At 41.1% G+C, this 23,788-nt stretch overlaps 1 protein-coding gene across 1 annotated transcript in view; it reads right to left on the minus strand.

Annotated features, from left to right (window-relative positions):
• Positions 1 to 23,302, minus strand: part of LOC128708094 (uncharacterized) — a 100,042-nt gene extending 76,740 nt beyond the window's left edge. Inside the window, exon 1 of the mRNA XM_053803056.1 lies at positions 23,242 to 23,302. Within this exon, the coding sequence (XP_053659031.1) occupies positions 23,242 to 23,302 (61 nt within the window). The remainder of the gene's footprint in view (positions 1 to 23,241) is intronic.
• Positions 23,303 to 23,788: the final 486 nt, after the last annotated feature.

The following is a 23,788-nucleotide window of genomic DNA, read 5'->3' on the forward strand; positions in this document are numbered from 1 at the left end:
TTGCCCATAAAACCGCAGACTACGAAAGGCGTCATAAAGCAACGAGGGTATGGGAAATGCGTAGCATAAACGCTCGCCGTTCACTTTCGCGAGTGTGACTAGATAAACAATTTGATTAAAACGCCCACAACATGCGCTAAATGAGGAATCAGTTACGTTGAATTGAGGTGTTTAAAGCAAAGCAGCATTTTGGAGTAATAATTGATGGTTTGTATTCCTTAAATAGAATTTTCTACTATGGCGAAACTTTCTTCCAAGTGGCATCTACATATATTTAATATTAATAAAATAAACTTATGCATTTCAAGTAAGTTGATCATATATAGGATGATTGATTTCCCTATGAAGAAACAACAAAAGGAGCATCAGTCGTTCAAGCTAAAAGCTTACTTAAAATGCTTGTATATACTTTCCAAGCTAGATCTTTCACGCAAGTTTCGTATGACGTTCACAAACAATACGATCGCTTGGTTGAAATGGAAATGTAAAAAAAAACCAACACCATTCCAGAATCCTTCATGAGCCCTTTCAACCATGTCAAGGGGCTACAAAGAGCAACACCACAGCCACTTCAACAGCAAAAGCAAAACGAAAAACAGCGGAAAATGCTTCTTAAATCGAGAAGGTGGAAGCAACGGTATAATGTTTACCCATACTCCGCGCATTTAATCAATTGCGGCTTGGTGGGTTTTGTATTTTACCCCATCTAGCCCTTTAAATTCGTTGCCACTTTCCTCACCAACCCAGGAGCATCCCCAATAGTTGAACTCCAAGCAGCTGCAGGACGATTAAATTTCTTGCCCCAGTGCAGATAGGGAATTATTTTACTTCGGTAAAAAGTAAAACAGCGAGTCCCTATAGGGTTTCCGTCATTTCGGAGCCTATTCAAAATACATCAACTGTTCATGAGTTGACTGTCTGGTTGCTGCTCCTTTGTTTCTCGCGCTGAAACTGCACATTTTATTCAAACATCAAAAGCGAGATTGGTTTAAAAATACCTACATCCATATTGAAACATGCAAATCATATATGTATGCACAACGACAAACGTTTCCAGATTACCGCTATTTTGTGCACAATGCTATGGCTATGCTACATAAAACCTTGTTGATTTGTTAACATAAACGTTGTGTTGGAACGCTCCTGCTCTCCAGGAAATCTTTCACATTGTTATCCAGATTTATATTTTTGTGTAGAACAAATCCAAGATATTATAACTTTCGCTCGAATTAGGACCGGATTTGGATTTTCACCTGAATTTTGATGTTCATCGTTACATGGAAAGAGTATAAAATTGGGTTCCTTCTAATTGGCGAAAATTGGGTTCCTTATTATTTGGGAAAATATATCTTCAAAAACTGTGATATTAGTTAGTTACCAGATATTGCGCCATCTGCACCAGCCATGGACATAACACTATATCTTATTGTGTTTGTTAATGATGTCATTTCGGCTTTACCTAACTGCCCTATGTTAATGCATGATAATGATAAAAAAAAATTATCCCGTCGACGAAGTGAGATTCGGTCTACAGCTTCATAATCATCTATGTATGTTCAACTTGGGTTGTGCCATTTACATGTTATCAGTTAATGTAAATAAACGTTCTGTTTTATCGATTTCACGTGGTAAGACCACAATTCTGTTCAAAATCGGATATACCACAATTACAAACTTTTAACTCTTCCTGGATCTGAAGTCGTGCAAGATCTTGGTGTCATTCTGAACTCTAGCCTTAGTTTAGACCACCATGTTAACGCCATCTTTAGCAAAGCTAATAGGACATTAGGATTAATTTAAAAGATTCCAGCAGTATATTGATGATCCTTCGTGTTTACGTTATTTTTATTGTTGCCTTGTGCTCCTACACAAAATCGTAGAGTTTTTACTGTGGATTGGTCTCATAGACTGTTATGTTCGCTGAACATTTATGTATTACGTAAAATATTAAGATTTCGATAATTTTTAACCATTTTTAACCATTTTTTTTAATGTTAACATTTAGCCAGTGACCGATTGTCAATGATGTTTAAAACTTTTAATGCCTGTGACGACATTAAACCTCGATTTATGCATTAGTCTGTACAGTCGGTCGGTCGGTTAGTCGGTCTTTAAGTGAGCATCATATAAGTTATAAAACTCAAAATAAAATAGTATAAGTTATAGCTATTTTGCTTTGTTTGATGGGTACGGAAGCCAGAAGCAATAAAATGTTATAAAAACAATAATAATAAAAATATAAATTATAGTGATAATCTTATTTCTTTTATAAATAAGATTATCACTATAATTTATATTTTTATTATTATTGTTTTTATAACATTTTATTGCTTCTGGGTTTTTTGTCAATTTTTCTTATTATTATAATTATTATTACTATTCTCAGGTCCGCAAGTAAATCCAAGGTCCATAAGGTTCGCAAGCCGTACCGCACCCGCCGTACTCACCGGATCTGGTACCTTCGGATTTTCATCTATCCATGGCACATGGGTTGGCTGACCTTCAGTTCTCGTCGTACGAACAGATCCAGAACTGTTTGCATACCTCGATTAGGTCAAAAGGCGTAGCTTTTTTCCGAAAAGAAATCCGCAATTTACCCGAAAGTTGGTACAAATTCATACAGAATCATGAGCAATTCTATGATTGGCCCATTTTTAACAAATAAATGTGAAAAATGTAAAAAATACATGATGGCCCCTATTTCCTGGCGAATATTAATATTGGTGCAGATCATACCATAAGTTAAGTGTATTAGCTTAAGCTTTTAGCCTGTATCTATCCTGTACAAAAAAAAATTAGCACCAGAACGTTCAGTTCAGCTCTTTTTAGGATATTCTTGCTAATATACTGCTGGTCTCGATTGAACAGATTACAAATGCATTTTATAATCTGTTCAATCGAGACCAGCAGTATATTACCAGGAATATCCTAAAAGTAGCTGAACTGAACGTTCTGGTGCTAAAATCTTTTTTTTTTAGGTATAAACTCAAACATAGAATCAAATCCAATGACTTCTAGGCAAGTACAGACAAACTGTAAATGACCATGAAAAACGGTCCTGGACAATAGACGTATATCTCTCCGACATTGCTTCTACGCATTTCAGTCAATTGCATCATTACTATATGCATTACATTAGCTTCAAAAGTAACCTTATTGCTCCCAACTATTAGGGTTTCCAACGAAGCTAAACCCGCTACTGTAAGTAAGACAAAAAAAAGTAAAGAATATCGAAAAAGAGATTTTAAAGCGAGTGTTAACAAAACATGCTTCACCCAATTAAAAGTTTGATTGTTGTGGACAAGAAAAATAATTTTATTATGCGAAGTAATTCGCAAAAACATCATATTCGCAACAAATTTCCATGCTTAGTTTTAAACACATTTTTAAAAACCACTTCCTATCATATGCAGAATTTGGTTATCCGTAGGCGCTTTTGCCGTCAAAAAGATACCTTTGGTTTTTGGTTTGATATAAATATCCCTTTATGCTTTGATGCAATCCGTTTTTTCTGTATCTTTTTCATTTTTTTCATTTTAAACAAGCTCACGCTCCGACCTTTCGTAAACAGGCAGCGAGCCTAACAAACTCTCAAGCGTGTGTGCGTACTGCTACCGTTGTACATCGCGACGATTAACCCTTTTCGATTTTTATTGTTTTTATTTATTCATCGGCACTGTTAATCAACTTGGAATCGTTCGTCCCATCATGTGCTGGAATACGCAAACAACCCTATCATCGCACCAAATGGAGAACCATTCAATACGGTACGGTTCAAGTAACATCGTACGCTACCGAAATACGGCAATAAATGATCCACGATCACGGAAAGCGAAGAAATCACTTAAAATAGTATCAATCGGAATGGCTATTGTGAGCGTAATGGTACCAAACCCTAACCATAGCTAAAGGAAAATTCGTGCGCACAAAAAAAAATCCAAAACAAACAACAAATGAACCCATCCAAATTCCGTCCAAGTTCCACACAGCTAGATGGTGCGATTTCAATATATACGGTACGTAATAGACTTAAATCAATAAGTGTATTAAAACATCAATTTCCAAAATGGATACTTGTTGCTTGTCGTTGGCTCATATTGACCGTGATTCCAATTGATTTGTCTATCGTTCATTTAGCGCTTGTTTTTACACGCCTGCCTGTTCAGTTGTTCAGATCCATGCGTCTCGTTTTTACTTCCTATAAAACCAATCATCTATATCCCAATTTCTGATACAAACCCTGTTTGTAGGTTCTTTGTTTTTTTTTTTGTATTTCATTTTGAAGCGATTTACCATTTACTTATAGCTAAAGTGCGTGTGTGTGATATTTTTTGCGATATTCTTAATGCAACAATAACTGCTCATATGTGGCAACAGCAGCAACAGTTAGTAGCATAGATAAAAGGCAAAAGAGTGTAAAATTAAAATTAACTCGAACCGAAACAAAAATAAGACCAACAAGTTGAAACAATTTTCGTGACAGTATAATCATGAATATGGTGATGGTGAATATCCCGATGGTGAATGAAACAACAACAAAAATAACAACAAACGGAACGAAAACGAACTAACATTGCCAACCTATTTTCGCACGTAAGTTCCGATGCGTACAAATTTTTGCAGCATCAGCAAACAATGCCCTGCTTTTTTGTCTGAAAAAGAAGTAGACAAGGCGATTGGAAGGAATGAACAAGCGGTGTAAAAGTTGTAATTGTTTTTATTCGTGCCGTTTTTTGCCAGCGCTCTTGGAATCCATAATCTAATGAAAAAAAGGTGACCATATGAGTTTTTTTTCTAGCAGTGGGAGAGATTTTTCGTTTTTGCTACCACCAGTAGGGAAAAATTTAGTACATTCCATGTTCGTTTTATATTGTCGTTAAACAATTATGAGGGTTCACCTAACAATCCAACACTTGTTATAATAATTCTATTGTATCTGGATTATAAATAAGTTCGTGTAGATTTGTGTGAAATTGAAAGCTTTATTATGAAGAATGTATAACTCATTCAATTTCCACCGTATTTTCCATCGTTGTTTATTACATTTTCCCATCTTTTTGCAAATTATGGTATTCTATTGAAAACAGAGGAAAAAACAGGGTGTTTTGGACGCTATCCATTCATCGATGCATTGTTTTTATTCGAAATAATTGGGGAACTGCTGCTCAGATAGGCAGTGGTCGATCAGGAAAGATCGAGAGGTGCAATGTCTGGGCTGTACGGCGGATGGTGTATGACATTCCATTTCAGCGTTTCTACATATTTTTTAACCGGCGCTGCCACATGCAGTCAACCATTATGATGCAGTAAAAAGAGTTTACTTTCTCAGACCAACTCGGTGGCATGATGGTAGCGGCGCCGGTCTTCACACGAACGGATCAGATCAAAATCCCATCAGGACCAAAGACCCATACGCAGGACTCACTATGTCGCTACAGGTAAATAATGTCAAAGAAAGCCAAAAGAAGCCTCTTGAGGTTATTGTGCCGACGAAATAGAAGAATAACATGATTTTGTCGAGTCTATCGGCGTATTGCGGTCGTTTTTCTTTGAAGGCTTGGCTAAAACGCATCAATTATCGTCTCTAGACATCTCCTGTGATTGTTTCGATTGGTTATAGCATCTCGTAGTAAACCACACCCAGCTGATCTCACCAAATACACAACATGACCTTCGCTTCATGAATATCCGGCCTGGGAGACGATGGTCCGGCATAGCCTGGGTGCCCATATGCAGCACGACGTTTCAGATTGTCGTAATGACCTATTTTATCCCATTTATTTTTTTCCCCAACCCATTTTTCATCACAATCACATTCAGTCACAATACGATGTAAAAAAACCCTTCCCGTTTTGACGTTAGAGTGATTGAAACGAGTAAGGAAACTGGATTGCTGGCCGTAAGGTTCAATCTTAGCAACGGAGTAGTACCGTTGATCGTCAACTGCCATTGAGAGTTAAACAGAAGATCAGGGCTAACCCTAACGTTTCGGACTATGAACTGGTCAACAATCTGAAAGCTTACCGCTTTACGGTACGACGAATCAGACTCCGAGAAGGATTTAAGTGTATCCGAGCAAGTCAACATCCCAATCGAAACTTCAAATATTGCTAGATAACAATTGCTAGAAACCGGTCTCGGAAGCTTTACGATCAGGTGCTCTTGGTGCTGAGACGAAACCTCATGGATGTCTTGATGGAGGATGAAACCTATGTGAAAGCCGATTTAAAACATATATTGGGCGATAAGTTCTATAAACCAGAGCGCGGCATAATTCCTAAAAGAGTATAAATTTGTTTTCGCTGATATATTTGCAAAAAATAAAATCAAGATTGGGCATGGTATCTGCTCCTGTGGCAAAAGGCTAATGTTTTTTCACGAATAAGAACATGAATTCGGATTTGTGTAAGAAAGAGTGTCTCAACAAACGGATTTTACCGTTTATAAAGTCTCATGTTGGTTAGATCTAGCCAGTTGCCACTATAGCAAAGGACTGTTTACAATGATGCCACGATAACGGAGTGAAGTTTATCGCAAAACACCTGAATCCTCCAAATTGCCCGCAGTTCCGTCCAATAGAAAGATATTGGGCGAAAATGAAATAGAAATTAAAGAAAGAGGAAGCGGTCACAAAGGATATTGGGCGAATGAAGAATTGGTGGAATTTACCGGCCAAACCGGCGACTGAAACAAATGTGCGCAGGTTGATGAGGTAGTATTAACAGTAATGTCCATGACTCATGTTCAACATGAGGTAGTATTAACAGTAATGTCCGAGAATTCCTTAGCAAAAATGACGAATGATTTTTTTACATATTTTTTATAATAAATTACGTTATTATCATTGTTTTATTGCTAGAGAGTGTTTCAATAATGGAATGATGGAAAACAAGATGCACGCGTTATAAAATGCCCCATTTCTAAATGAACCAAGCATTAACATATTTAAAATCTGTTTCAAAACGCAACAAGACTCAGATTCAAAATTTAAAAGCAAAAATATATCTCGATTTTGTATCTTTACTGCCTCTGGAGCGATTAGCTGTACCAGTGTACCGGAGTCCTACAAATCCCTTTTAGTCATCTCGACACCTCGATGAGGGAGGAAACGAAGAACATTCCAACAGGTCTTCGCTGGAGGACCATTTACATCATTTTTGACAATAAGTACGGCAAGCTTAATAATAACCAGTATTTTACAGACGGATCCCCTTCAGAGGTGGTTACGAACTTTGATATATTTAACACATGCATTAAAGCCATGCTTAATCTATGAGCTGGCTGCTATTTTTTACGTTCTATTATTAATAGGTGTGAGCCCTCCGGGTCAGTATTTCATATTCACAAACAGTCTTAGTGCTGTTGAATCACTGAAATCTGTCGAGACTATAAAAAGCTCTGATTACTTTATCCGAAAAATCTTGGATATACAAAGCGTTTCGAATATCGCTTATTTGGCTGCCTGCTCATTGCGGTATCCCCGGAAATTAAAAGGTTGATCTCTTGGCCAAACGAAGTGCCTCTGAGGGATGTTTTTTTGAGAGTTCGGAAGTTTTTTTGAGAGAGCATGAGGAATGATGATCAGCTCGGGAGGTTCTTGTATTTAAACTCACCACAGGTTAAACTCACCCGGCGTGCCTGGTATCACAGGCTCCCGGTAGGTAGTGCTTTAATTCCGATTATGTCTAGACTTATTTCGAACCATTATGTCATCAATGCGCACCTTCAACGTATAGGCATGGTCAATTTCAAGGTTTGTAGTTGTAGCGTTTTTTATTCCATGACATCGACCAGATCCTCTGGTGAGGTACTCGATGCTGCAAGATCCGAGCTTCTAGCAGCCTTTCGGGGATCAGGAAGATCCCCTGCTGTACTAAAACGCGACATTCTGGATCAGAAGAACTACGTGTACGGACGAAATCTGTTCGACTTCAAAGAAATCGAAATCACCCTACGATTCCTGCCCACTCCCCTTTCTGTAGGGAATACGCACTATCGTCCCCTTCAATGTTTTTTTTGTTCTGTGTTTTTGTTCTCGTTTATACACAAAAAATTAGCACTACTGTTGCGTGTTATTGGTGACACTACAATACTTTGGTAACTACTTATCCGGGGTGGAGAGCAGTAGGACAATACCTGCCACATATAGGGCCAATCGTATTATTGCCAGATATTAAAGGAGACCAAAATTAGACATCAGATTTCAGTATAAAAATATTATAAATTTGGGCATCTCATCAGCAATCTGAAACTACAAGTATGAACGACAGCCCGTTGGGATTAGAGATGGCGCTAATAGCTCATCAAGGTCTTGGGCCAGCTACATGAGGCCACTAGAACACTCACGATCGAGTGTCGTCGTTTGGCAAAACATTATTCCAACCTTGCTGGTAGAATTATAGACGCCAACACTTCAGCTCAATTATTTTGTTGTGGATTCTAAAATTTTCCTTTTCTGATAAAAAAGCGGACGTTTAAAGTTGGTGGCATTGACGACACTTACACAGTAAAACTTGGTCATCGAAAACAGTTTATATAAATTTTAAAAAAATGACGCAAATCGTCAGCGGCCTAGTTTATGTTGACAAACTGTCGTTAAACGATAAGCGATAAACATATCGGAATGTTGAACATGGTAGAATGAAGTGAAATATATGTAATGAAATATACATAATTGTAAAAAATTTAGCAAACAGGTCATTCAAGCACAAAACATTAGTAAATTAGTAAATCTTTTTTTAGCGTCCTCTTTCTGTTTTCTTTATCTTTAATGTCCAGCATATTCAATCGAAATTTTTTAATGACTTATGAACTAATTGTAATGAATTGTTGAAAGAATACCTGTTGAGAAATTCTAGTAAATGGTTAAATTCTGGGTACCGATTTACAAAACGTATAGAATAGAATAGACATAATTGTACCAGGCTGCATATGCTTTTAATACAAGTGACTGGGCGTTTCGGCAACCGTTTAAGCAGTCCACATACATATAGTACATCGTCCTTTTAGAACAAATTTTTCGTACATTTTTATGAGTTTCACATCTGTTTATTACAGAACTGAAACAACTTGATGACTACGCAAAAAAAGAAAAGAAATAATTCAAACGTGCGATGGGAACAAATCGAAAAGCACCAGCAAATGGAATCTAAACGAAACTGGAGTAAAACACAGACACGCACCGGCACTGATACTAGTGGCCATTGGGTAAGGCTACCATCGTGATGGGTACTGCTTGAATGCAATAACAATGCCGGGGAAGGCACGCACCGACGCATGAATGCATTGGAACGTGCCCGCCGTGAGTCGAATAACATTTCTACCGAGCTTTCGCTTTACTTCGCCCCTGAGCTCGCAAACTTCTTCCAGGCTTAAGTCGTTCTTTAAGCTTCGTTTTCCAACCGACGGTTGATCCGCTAGGCTTTGCAAAGTATTCAACCCCACATTGGGGGGCGGTTGATCTAATGGTATCTCGCAACATGACCGAGCAGTTCACCCGATGCGTAATCTAATTCAACCGAACGTGACCGATAAAGACCGCACCGGTCCAGTGGTTATAGTTCCGTTTTCTACCAAAATTATCAATTCTTGCTATCGTTCTGCTGCTGTGTATATGTTTATGTATACATAAAATCACGCTCCTGCCTCAGCAAAGAAATAACAAACCAAGCGACCCGAAAAATAGTCCCGGGAAGAAATAAAGTTGAATAATCGGACAACGGTTTTCGGTACTCGTTTAAACTAATGGCAGCCACTTTAGTGGCGTCTATTTTTGTATGGGGTGCTTCCTGTTGCAAACATTCACACATATAAACGATAAGGAGAATCTACACTGTCCCATCGAGTCATCAAACGATGCCAGATATTTTTAAATTAAATTTTAAAATTTTATTGTTGTGAATTCGCGAATGAATTTAAGAGAGTCAAACTCCAACGGCCATTGGTCAGAAAAAACCATGAGGTTATCTAACATCACAATCCCTAAGTCACAGCTAATCAAGGTTTTGATAGTCATTTCACAAATGCTCTTCCAGATTTGCTTTGATGCGTTCCGTTGCTTCGTTTTCATTCCGCAGTAGAATGTGAAGCGAAACCCTGGATTGCGTTCCGATCGGGGAATGGAGATGGATAGGAATGTATTGCATCGCTGCCTTACGGTCTTACTTTTAGGCTGACCGAATCCCATGGATTAACCCAAATCCGGCTACCAACAATGTAAGACTTTACCCTGTGCAAACGGAAACAACATACACCGAAGTCGTAGGAAACACATCCAACCCGTCAGATCCCCATTTTCCGTCTGCCGAAGCTCTTCAAACGGTGCTTCAATCTGGAGGATTTTTTGGCAAGCCCGCACTTGAGCTGGTTTGTTTTTGTGCGGCTTCTCGAGTCGCGCGTGCTGTTCTAATTACTGCTATTCTACAACGGACGTGTCCGACGAAATGCGTGCCAAACACCCCCAACAAAAAAGGTTACCTGTTTTGGTAGCCAAAAATGAATTCTCAGAAGGTGAAATTTTCTATTCTGTGGACTGTTTGAAATCTAGAAGCTGAGAGTTGTTGAATGGTTGGAGGTGGGAAACAAAATAGTTTTGCCGGTCTTGCTAGGTTTCCGAGAATTACTTCATTTTATTTCCCCCTTCTGTTCATTGCCTTGTGCTCTGTATAGCTGATAGCGATAATCGAAAATTCTGCATTGCACCCTGTGCTGGCACAATTTTCTAATGGTTTGACACTTGAGCTAAAGTTTTGATACGCTTAGTATAACTTATCATAAAAACCAAAGTATCGAAAATTAAGCATTGCTACGGAAATTCTGTAATTATGAATCTTTTTTCCTCGTAGTATACATTATTACGGAAAGCATTCGTTAAACACGATTTGTAATTTTGTTTTTTAATTGAAGAAAACGAAGAAGTAATGCAGGACATCTGCTTCATAAAAACGGATTTATAAAGAACGTCAAACTTAACAAAACAAAACAAAGAATATGAAAAGAATTGTGTGAAGATTTATGATGTTTATTTCTGGTTCATTTTCTGTTAGTAACATCTTGGATAGAAGTTCCCCCCCAGACAGACAGAATGTTGGGCGTACATGGGTAGGTGCTTATAACATTCTGTTTGGGAGTTTACACTTTTCTTCGTTGAAACGCGTATATTTTCAGGTTTTATTGTTAAAATTCGTATTTTTTGCTAATTTTGTTGCACCTCTTCTCAAAACATAACATAACACCAATAACCGACATTATACGTATTTCAACACAGAAATGTACAAAATCCCGTACCTACCTAACCGGGTAGGTGATTATATAAGTAAGGGTGTATTTTTGGTCATTGAAATAAAGGTTAAAGATGCTGTTGGATGCTATTAAAGATTAAGGCCGTTCCTAGACATACGTATGGCGAACCATAAAGGATGTCATAAACATCCTATTCGCATGGGAAAAATCTCTCTCCCAAAGACAGAGTTATGGGTGGACTTAAGTCAAGTAAGTACGCTTGGGGAAAGCGGAAGATTGGCTAAGGGAAAGAAAACGTACTTTTAATTAAATTTCTGACACTTTCAAATTTTGACAGTTACAGGGGAAGCATATGATGGGTGGAGTGACGTTGAAGGTGAAAAGGAAAGGAGTTTGCCCAACAGTTTGTCATCATTGTAAGCATTGACGGAGGAAAGGGTTCACCTAAAGAATTGGAGAATTGCTTTCAGCCCAGAAACGGTCGATTTGCGATCTAAAAATCCCTCGCACACATCCCTTTCGTAAAACATTTTAGCCAGCTATTGCTGCTCTCTTCACAGAAAGAAAGTAATATTTTTCTAGCATTTTGTGAACCGTGCTTTCTTTGGTCGTTTTTGCATAACACTTAGCCCAGCCAATTACACACACTACTCACGCAAAAATAAAAGGTGAGACATTTCTTTAAAAATGGATTTATGTCTTTTTGAAACGTTATACTCTTCTTTAGATTTAAGTTTTATGGACACGGAATAGCTTCATTCTTTTTTCCAACGCGGCTCAAAACAAACTTTTTAAATTTTCATGAGTACTAGTTGGTCATTGCGTTCCGCAACATATTAGGTTTAGAAAATTTCAGGGTGACAAATGTCAAGGGGTTTCCCCAATATTATGACTACCAACATGGAAACTCGTTTTTTTTTTTTGTTAACAATTCAGGAATATTTATTGTACCTTATTATATTCCCGTTCCCCTTTTCCTGTCCCCGTTCCCGTCAGGAGCTGGGTGACAAGGGTTATGTGTCTCCGCAACATTACATTTAAATTTCGCATTAACAGTAAACGCATTAACGCATCATTTGTGTTAAATGCTTACACCCCTGTGTCACCTTTTTCCCGTATCTGCGCATACTAACGACCAGAGGTAGTCGCTTCTGAGATGGACGCTTCGTCACTTGCTGTCAAAGGCTCGCGTAGACCTTGGTTCGAGACTGTAACCCCCCTGGCAGCTCGTCTACACGCCTGCTCCATTTCTCGTTTACGAATGCGACGCCGGATGATGTCAGCCTCCGAAGGCGGCGCCCGGCTTCTTCGGCTCCGACCGGGAGGGACTGGTGGAATCGTCCCGGAACGTATCCGTTCCCGCCAAGCCCGCTGCATGAAGATTCGGCGATCGTACCTCTGTCGAATGGTGCCTGGAGACGGAGGACGCCCTCGATTAAGACGTGGAATGGGAGGGGGTGCCGTTCCAGCTGCCTCGGCTTCAGTTGCCGCCCGGAGCACTTCGTCCTCTCGTGCTCGCTCTGCTTCCGCAACTGCTGTCGCCAACCGGATATCGGCTCGAGCTGCCGCGCGTTGTCGAGATTTTCGTCCTCGAGCCGCTCGCACACGATTCGCTCGTGTTCGTGCATGAGACGCTGCCTCATCTCCACCCTCGTCAACGATCTCCGACGAGGAAGGTGCTCGAGCGTTCAGTAGCGCCTCATCCTCGCGCCATATCTCCTGAAGGAGCTTCGTGATCCTTCTGGCCGCTTCTTGGATGGAGCTCCATTGGGCCGGGCTCTCCAACAGCTTCATGCCCAGATTGTCCGGATGGAGAGGGTCATCTGAGCCGAACCCAAGGAACTCCTCACGGATTTCCGCGAATACTGCGCACTCGAAGAGGACATGAGCCACCGACTCAACCGAACCTGGGCACCGAGGACACTCTGGGGTGAAGACAAAACCGCAGACATGTAGATACTCACGGAAGAATCCGTGTCCCGTGAGAATCTGTGAGAGGTGGAAATCCACCTCTCCATGTCGCCGTCCCACCCACTGGTGCAGGTCGGGAATCATCCGATGGGCCCATTTCATGTATCGACTGGCCGTAGGTGCTTCTGCCGCCAGGTCCCACGACCGCTGCCACTCCTGTATCGAGGCCAGGCGCTCCGACACTGGAACCTCCTTTCTGCTGGTGCCAGGGGCAGCTAGGAGCCTCCTGTAGCACCTTGCGTCTTCTCGTATCAGCAATCTGTACGGCAAGAGGCCTGCCAATACGACGCCGGTCTCGTACGCCACTGAAACGAAGGAGCTGGTGACGCCCCGTGCGAGCGGCTTCTGCACTTGGGCCAGCTTCCGTCGGCACCACTGGAACTCCGTTGCTCCCGACCAGACAGGGGCTGCATAGCGTACGATCGACTCCGCAACTGCTGCCATCAGTCGACGTTTCGCCACCTGGGGACCACTGTGGTTCCTTATGACCGAGATCACCACACCAACCACACGGAGGGCTTTCGACATCGCTGTCTCAACGTGTGGTTTCCACGACAGATGGTCGTGGAGTCGAACCCCGAGGTACCGTATCGACTGCTGTGTCCGGCAAACGGTGTCACCAACACGGAACGGGACCTCCAGCCGACCTCGACGAAGACTGGAGATGAGGACACCCTCCGTTTTCTCCGGCGCCAGTTGTAGATGGTGGCGGCTCATCCATGCCGCTACGCTGTCTACCGCTTCCTCAACAACCGATGCGGCTTCCTCAGGAGTGCAGCCCTCGGCAAGTACCGCGATGTCATCCGCGAAGCCGATGATGCTTGCTCCTTCCGGAAGCTCAACCCGAAGCACGCCGTCATACATGACGTTCCACAGCGTGGGGCCCAGGATGGACCCCTGTGGAACGCCCGCCGTTACTTGACGTGTGATGGGTCCGTCTGTGGTGTCGTACACGAGCTTTCGGTTGGTGAAGTAGTCTTGCAGGAGACGCCTCAGTTTCACCGGAACTCCCTTATCGCGAAGTGCCTCCGTAATCGACTGCCAGCTGGCGGTGTTAAATGCGTTGCGGACGTCAAGCGCAACGACCAGGAGGCAGCGCTTGTCCCGGTCGTTTGTTCGGCCGAACGCCATTGCGCGACGTCCCGCGTCCACCACCTGCTGGATAGCCTGCACCGTCGAACGGCCCCTGCGAAAACCGTACTGGTTGTCCGCCAGCTTCGGTTCCTCCGGATCCTCCAGGACGTCAATGATGCGGTTCAATATAACCCGCTCGAACACCTTTCCGGGATTGTTCAGCAGCAGAATCGGCCGGACGGAAGTTGGCAGCCCCGGCCGCTTTCCCGGTTTGGGCACAAGAGCCAAATTTTGCTGCTTCCACTCCTCCGGGAAACGCCCCGAATCGAGACACTCCTGAAACACCGCACAAAACGTCTCCGGATGCTTCTGAATGGCCACCTTCAAAGCGGCATTCGGCAGCCCATCCAGACCTGGAGCCTTCCTGGGATGCAGTCCACTCGCGATGTCCAAGAGCTCCTGCGTGCTGACCGGTCTCACGTGCTCCTCCTCGCGATTGTCCTCCTCAACGACGAGCTCTGACCAATCCACAGGTTGGTGGTCCGGGAACAAGGTGGCCACGATACCCTGCAGCACTATCGGATCCCGCTCTTGCGCCGTCCTGCTGCCCCGCAGCCTGCCGAGCACCTGTCGAAACCACTGTCCGGTCTCATCATCTGCCAAGGCCTGCATCATGTCCGCAAAGTGCTGGTTCTTGCTGCGTTTGATTTCTGCCGCGAGTGCCGTCCTCACTTGGAGGTACTCCTCACCTGCGGCGACTTTCCCTGCGGCGTCAGTGGTGGCATCAAAACGCTCCCTGGCCAGACGACAGTTCTCGATCTGTAGCTCGATGTCCGGTGTCCACCAGTACGCGGGCTTCCCGGAGTGGCCTTGCGAAGGGTATACTCTCGACATTATTCCGTCACAAGCCAGCGACAGCACCTCCTCCAGACTCCCGGCGTTGGTGACCCTATCAGCGAACTGGGTCGCCTCAAGCGCGAGCACGAAAAGTCGAGGGCAGAACTGGCGCGTCCGCCACCGAGTGCCAGCATCTCGCACAGATGACAGTTGCTGACGTTGCTGCTGGTGTCTCATTTGACGCCGCTGAGCCACCCCTACAGCATACCGAATATAAACATGATCACTGTAAGAATACCGGCTCAAGATCCTCCAGCGACTTTCAAGATCTGAAGAAGTCCACTGCCCGGCAATCTCGGGGCTTGCGAAGGTCACGTCCACAATGCTTGGACGAGCAACGCCGCTTCCTGTGAACGTGGGGGCCATTCCGCTGTTAAGGATTTCCAACCCCAAACCGATGACCATCTGGAGCAGGAGCTCCCCCTTCACGTTAATACGCGAGCTACCCCAGTCGCTGTGCCACGCATTGAAGTCTCCGGCGAGGACCACACGCTTGTGACCACGAGCCATCACGTCAATCCACTCCAACCGAGGGCGATACATATGCGCAAATGATCGCGATTCCGTTCACCAAGGAACATGGAAACTCGTGACATTGCGGTACTGTTTTTGTCGACTAAAAATTACATGTTGTTTTGTTATATGCTAAAAATTAATTTATCGAAAACCAATATAGTAAACGATAGTGCGTAGCTTAATAATTTGCTGAATGAAAACTATGCCGTGACCTTGGCCTTCAAAGTCGCATCCTGAATGCTTTCAGTAAGAATGTATATTAACTATTCGGCAATGGATACTAAAAGTTACATATAACCATTGATCTGACATCTGGCGCCATGTTAAAACTACTTTGTCATAGCGGTTAATAACTCCTGAACCTTGGTCGGTTGTCAAGAAATAAAGATTACGAGATAACGGGATATATTACTGAACGACAGCCATTCAGGCATTGGTATTCCGAATACTCACTAAATCAGTTGTAAACCATCTCGCGTAATAATAAGAATAATCTATTAAGTTGCGGAGCCACGAGCGATACGGATTCCCTCAAAACCCCAGGCACTCTTGAATGGATTGCATGCTGAGGAAAACCTGGCTCATCTACAGAAGTTTCAACAATTTTTAAGACTTTATTACACAGATCCGGACAGTCTACTCGGCAAAAAGCAAAAAAAAAAACCTGTTGCTTCTGCCGGTGGTATGGCGAACGAATATTGGATTAATTTGTTGTGCATGTACTCTTTTTAGTAATAGTACAATAATAGTACAATCACAACATTCTGCCGTGCGGTAAGATGTTTTTTTTTATCTCTGCACCGGAACACTATGTGACAAAATTTGTGAACATGTTTCACTCCTCAACTTTGTTGCTTCGAAGTACGGTTGAATTCTCTAGACTTAGGACTTAGAAATTAGCAATTGGTTATTCGATCATCCAAGAAAAGTGTGAAGTTTCTGAAGTGTTGTGTGATATATCAAATGTGGTCCTAGCGATATCTGAATGACAAGTTCCTTATTTAAAGTTTGAAGTGTAGTTTAGGATACACAGTTCGCCAATGACCTAGATATGAACGATATCGGCTCGGCGATGGTCCGAACAAGTCCAACCATTTTTGTATGTATTTTGACGTTTCAGGCTTATCCGCGTAAAGCTTCCCATTTGGCAAGCCAAGTGACGCCAAGGAAAACGGAATTAGATTGTTTTCCTAATGAAAGGTTCGGTCAGCTGCTCGAACAATGTCAAAACAAACCATCGTGCTACCATGTCAAAACTGTGTTTCCCGTATGCTAAAATGTAAACAACTTTTTTTTTTTGCAAAAACTACTGAAACAAGATATTTTTATAAAAAGATTTATACATTGTTTTAAATGAATTGAAATGAGAATTAAATTTTTAAACTCAAATAAATTTTTATCTCATATTGGTTCCGCATAAATGATCCCTTTTGTCAACCTTTGTGTTAAAATGCTTTGTTCTTTACGAATCTGTACATAATGACTGGTACCTGGAGTATTTGACAGATACAGGCTGAAATCTTAAATATTCTATCTTATGGTCTAATTTGCCCCATAGATGGAACGATTAAATATCATGCCATTCAACTTTAATTGGATTTCATAGCGTTTATCGGGACTACTTTTTCTGAGGCACTTCAATATCACAGGACGTTTTTTGCATTTTCTGGCATTCTTCAATCTTTACTGACCTGTTAAACATTTAATCGTGAGCATCGGCAAACAAATTTGATAAGATATGGTACCGATCCAGTCGTACTACAATATGTCACAAAACCGATACCGTTTCTACTGTACCACCACTAAAAAACCCTGGAATAGTGATTTAAAATGTAAGATAAAGGCCTGACATACCTTGACATTTTTGTTGAAAACTGATGAAAATGTCATGGGCAACTATTATAAGAGTAGAATAATAATAAGTTGCAATCTCACGTTGTAATTCTTTTCAATATTTTCGCTGTTTATGAGAAGTATGAGTTTTTAAGCGATTAGAAATATTTTCTTGAATTAGAATTCAGAATAAATCATAAAATTTTAAATAAATGTTTCGACATGCCTATTCAATGCATCGTAGAGAGAATATAAGTACTTTAGTCATCTTTATGAGATAATGGAAATTTGCAATGTATAAATGCGTATCGTTTCTTGCCGTATTCAATCCATTTTTTCAATCGGTGGCCATAATCGCTATAAAATCTTAGAGTCAGTTGAATTGAAATTTGAATCAATTGCTCTTTACATGTTAAATATGCCAAATGTGCCGAATTATCACAAATACATTGGGAAATACTACTGTGCCCAAAAAATAAAGTAACTTAAAAAAGTACTTAAAAAACGCTCTATTAAAAACGTTACAATGCTCCTCTGCCAACGAATTTTCCAATCTTCGAAACAGTTATTATAATCATTTTCAGGGATGGTTTTAAGTTCAGTCCTTATTGTGGTGTAGCATATCTACTTAATCTGTTAGATCGTCTCAAAACGTTATAGATTAGTCAGATAGCATTGTTTCACATACTTCAACGTGACGCCTTTTTTCAATACAATACAACGATTTCGGTACCGGCCGAGACTTCACGCGTTTCAGGCCCAAAACATCCTTCAAAATTGTATTTACAGATCCTTTCGATATTCCAATATCATCAGCGAATCATCCTCTAGCCGTAAATCGACAATTATTTAACACCGAATCCTTAATTGTTTGGACGTGTGCTTCGTCGGCTGAGGTTGATGATCTCCCAGCACGTTGACAGGGAAGTCAAAGTCAAAGATACAACTATTGACAAAAAAATCAACTTTCTGCCATCAGCCAATTCTTTCGACACGCGCAGTTCGATATCAAATCACCTTAATCACATTAACTTTTCGACACAGTAGTATTATTATATTAACTTAATATCAATACAGTTCATTTATATTGTTTCGGGAAAAAGATCATGATTTTTCACTATTACCTACGACAGGCAGCAACCTTCAACTAGACGCCATGGCAGCTGACAGGCCTCCAACCAGTCTCAGTACTATACTCTCGTTAAAAAAACACTTCTAGGAAAGAGAGCTTATCAAGTCAAATAGATAATTTTATCGTCACTTTGTTTCATTCAACTCTTGCTGCTTTTTATGCCGCAAATGGACAGCACTCTAGCTTTGCAATTGTCGTTAACGCGCTGTTGCTCGTACAGTTTGTTAGGACCGATCCTGTACTTACTCTCGCAACAGGTTAGAGCTGTCGTACCAACCCGTACCGACTAGCGAATGACCTGACTGGGCTATGGTCCAACTTTTCAAAAGCATCCAGAACTATACTCGCACAAGCATTTGCCATTACTCACAACAACCGTACACCAATGCTATAAAAAAGTGTATATATATTTCCACACCGTAAACAGCAGCCAGAGCATTCAACGAGCGAAAAATTGTTGCTCCCGGAAAAGGTTATGTATACTTGCTCATCTCGCATTCCCATAATGCACTGTTCTGCACGATTTACGCTGCAAGTGGCTAGAATTTTCTCCCTACTATAATCTTTTTTTTCTTTTTAATCAGGCTCTGAGACACCAGTCTGAAACACATTGACATTTAAGTATAAGTTTAAATTAAATTTCAATTTGTTTTAGTGTTAAGAGTTTCATCAACGCAATGTATTGTACTTGCATCCGTACTTAAAATTTGGTGTACCAAACGTTTTTCATAACATATTAATGCACTTTTTTCATAAACACACAAATTCAAACGATCGCACTGATATTTCACTTAACACAGACCATAATACTATTTAAGACACATACGATTCACTAAACAGCTCTTGAAAAAGTAAACTAGTGAATGGTTAGGTAAACGAACGGCACTAATAACTTCACATTGTTTTCTTAAATCACAAACTTATTCCGAAATCACAAGACTCAAGTTTCACAAGACTCATTTGCTCATGATTGAAGTAGTTGATTGATGGTTAGCGTCGGATAGACATGATCACTGAAAAAGGTAATAATCAGAATAATTTTGAAGCATACAACTAAATTTGCATACATCTGTAGAAACTTTGTGATAAGTTCCATATGATTTCAAGTATAGCGAAACACTTACCTGGTCAAATCGGTATACTGTCCGCATTGAATAACAGCAGACAGTACCAATGAACAATTGATCAAATCATAATAATCCATTTTCAAATCATCCATAAAATGACTTTTGATTTTGAAGCTTTAAGTATTTGTAATAGCTGTTGTGGGCAGACATTGGTTATTGCTATTAATTCATATCGTTCATATTCATCATATTGTGAGCAATATTGTATTTCTAGCCTTTTTATGCGGTGTCGATTACTGAGTTTATATTATAATATTGAGTTATACTATTTATAATATTATAAATAACATGTTTAGGAGAAGTTTTACATTACCAACTAAAATTATATTAAACAACCGCAATAGCACGGGAAAAGTCTTTGAACTCATTCCAAAATATAAAGTCCCTTGTACGTAGTATATGTGTTTGATATTTTCTAGAGCAATATTTATCATAACCGACGTAGAAAACATTTGATGTGGGTCAAAAAATTTAACCAATGAAAAAAAAAATTGTAGTATGATCAAACTTCCGAAGAATATATATTTAAAAGCCTCATCTTAACACTAACACGTGATGAAACGGGATAAAGTGACGCGAGAGAAAACTGCGGGTAAAAACAAAGAAAAACTGATACTTGTGGGGAAAATTCTTCTTTTCTTACCATTATCACCACCATTAGAGGTTGAGATATGCTCCATGATTTTCGCAGACAGCTCCAACAAAAAGAAAGACAAAACCGTTCGATGGATTTCTTATAGCAAATGGAAAGAAACCGTTTCTCTCTGGCACGGAGAACAATATGATAGAAATTGGGTAACGTTGATTTTTTTTTCGCAAAACATATTTCAAGCGCGTGCGCGCGCGTATGTGTGTGCGGGTATATGTGTGAATGATACGCGTAACAATTCCATTTTCCACTTGGAGGATGAGCTCAAAAAACAAACAGGAACAAAACTTCCACTGTTGCTCGTAGGATATCTCGTCACAATGTTGTGCCCAGAAGCGTTGTTTCCGGGGCAAGTAGGACATTATGAAGCGCGGGAAAGGGTGCAGGGATGGAAAAATGTTGCTTTTCTAGAATCGGAAAAGTTACAATCGTTCGCTTTTGCCATCACTGCATTACTTAGCACGTCGGCCCCAAGAATGTGGAAAAAGAACAACTGCCGGTTCGATTGTGGAAAGTTTGCTAAAACAACGTCTTTTACCCTTCAAAACCTCCATGCTTTCTTCTCCTGCTTCTTCCTTCGGTTAACACATCATCTCATTTACGATACCTTCACTAAACCCGTTCCGCAGCTTATCTCCACCTCCTGCTTCCCCATTCCAGTTGTTTGTTCCTCATTACTAAAATCGTGATAATCATAACAGTCTGCGCGACAAGCACCACTGATTGATAGGTACTGGATGATAAATGAGTATGATTAACAAGTAAACTTTCTTCCCTTTCCTTCACCTTGTTCACCTTCAACCTACCACCTCCGGCGAGCACAACATCGGTCCGAGCGACATTGCTGCATAGTAGCCTCAGTTTTAAAATAAACCTCCCGCAGCAACCATCAATGTTGACAACAATGTGGTGCTTGATAGTACGCACAAGAGCGGGGTGGGGTGGGTACGGTCCAATAGTGACAATCGTTAGCAAAATGGTGGTGGTGATAACGATCATCCCCATAGGACAATGGCATCAACACGGCATAAGTAAATACGAATTCCAACCGGAACGAGTTTCTTTGTTTTGTTTTGTTTGTGTCATGCAAAGATTTTTTTCGGAAAATCCAAGAAATCCTGTTACTTCCACGGCTCAATCTGCCAAGACATTTAAGCTAGCGTTAGAAAACAATATCAGCTAGTTGATAACAGTGATTTCTAGTTATTAGTTTCTATATCTCAAGAAACTGGTGCGCATTTTTTTTTTTTTCAAAGTAACTTATTTTGCAGTTAAAAGTAAATTTTCGAAAGCAAACAATTAAATTAGGTGGAACAATATTGAATTTACATACGCTAATCTTAATCTTCTTCCAAGTAGCACTCGATCTCTTTACAGTTAAAGAATCACCAAACTCGGCGTTGGTTGAGGCAACGATTAAAAAAGGATAAAAATTATGTTAACAGTATTGACATTCTTCTCGGGTGGATTTCAGTGGGGGAATCGTTGTCGAGTATATGTGCACGCCACTACCCGTACTCTCACCAACTACATAAACGAACGGACTGATGATCAACAAAATATTCCACCCCGTCAAAGGTAACAATGGCATGTCTAACGAGCAAAGGGATAAGGGAAGCACCTAACCGCTTCTTTCTTTGTGTTTGAGCCTACACCAGCTTGGCTCTAGTGGAGCTTGCGAACACACCTTCGCTCTTGCAGGGAACGACCTGCGGAACTTGCGGGAACACCTGAACCGCAAGATAAACTAATGGAAGAATACACGTCACACCTCTCAGCTGTCCTGTCCATGGTGGATGAGGCAATGGAAGGATCCGTTGGTTAGACAGCGCCAAAGAAAACGATGCTAAGATAAGTACGACGAACCGCTGATAAGGACATGAACTGTAGCACGACGCCACCATTATATTATACAAGGTACAATCGATTGTCTAACGAAGGGAACGTCAGTCAGACACGTCACATGCATCACCCGCGTCACTGTTCTGCCCACAGCTCCGCGCTTATCATACTCTAACCCTTCAAGCGATCATCGGTTCAGGGTTGTTTTTTCCCCTACCATATGTGTACACGGTGCTTTACAGTATTGCTGTCTCCAGATTGAAGGCATTTTTATCACTCGTTCAGGAGTCGACCAAAGAAGAAAAAAAAACAAAAAATAAATACACACTCACCATCAAGCGCAAAACCAGAAGCCTCTATGTTGCTATCGAGGAAGAGAAAATGAAAGTTGACTCCTACGGATTTCCAAGAGGTGACCAAGGCAGCAAACAAAAAAACTTGCTAGAACCATAGCGACCGAGGGAAAAAACGGAAGAACGATAAGACGTACCACTGTATCCTTAGAACACCACTCAAGAAAAGACTCTTTGCTGTGAGTTCAACTGTTGAAAATGGGGAAAATGATTGCAGGGACCCGTTCGGGACGAAGGCGCGAGTGAATGAAAGATAACACAGAAGGATGCTATTCTCACGTATGCTTATGTATGTATTTGTTAGGATGTGATTGTATGTGTGTGTGTGTTTTGTATGTGGGATGAGTCTCACCACTGGCATGCTGACCGCTCACCACAGAATCGAAATAACCTCGAGGGACTTTTGGGGAAGGTAAACCTTGCACCCTGGTCCGTAACCTCCATCTTCAGTTATTTATTTTCCCATCTCCATTTTATTCTTCCCACACCAGGATGGACTGGACCGAATGGTGGTGAGCGGACAGAGCAGCACGATGGTAAACACATAACGGATAAGCAGTGTGCTTTTGCTCAACGCAGAACTTTTTTTTTTGCTGATGTACTTACTCGTTTGCCCGAAAATGATGGCGATAATCAATAGCAAAAATGTTATCCAAATTCTATCCATTATTATGCGACCTGAAAGTTGGTAGTTAACAAGCGTTACGTACTCGGTTACGCAGCTACCTGCAAGCGTTACCCTTTCTCAGTCCCTTTTGGTATATGTACTTGCAAAAGGAGCAACACAGCAAGGATGTTACTGAAATACCGTCGGAGATTTTACACTTACACAAACACACACACGCGCGTACACTTGCACTTTTTACACAAATGTTTCACTGTAATTTGGAAGGAAAAAACTGATCCTACTGATTGACGGCAGCAAGTGTGAACTTTAGGAGGTTTGACACAAACAATTGTTGCATTAAGACACCCCACTCTTTGCACTGGTACAAAATTATTCTAGTGCCAAGAAACTTATCTCACCGATTCAGTAACACAATATCCGTATGATAGTTGGACGTTTGATAGAAGAGCTAGTTGAGGATGATTGTGCCTATCTTGTGTCTAAGTAGAAGTGGCATGGACACATAATGTAGCACAACTTAAAATT

Source organism: Anopheles marshallii, chromosome X (genome assembly GCF_943734725.1).
Source record: "Anopheles marshallii chromosome X, idAnoMarsDA_429_01, whole genome shotgun sequence".
In the NCBI taxonomy this organism is placed as follows: Eukaryota; Metazoa; Arthropoda; class Insecta; order Diptera; family Culicidae; genus Anopheles; species Anopheles marshallii.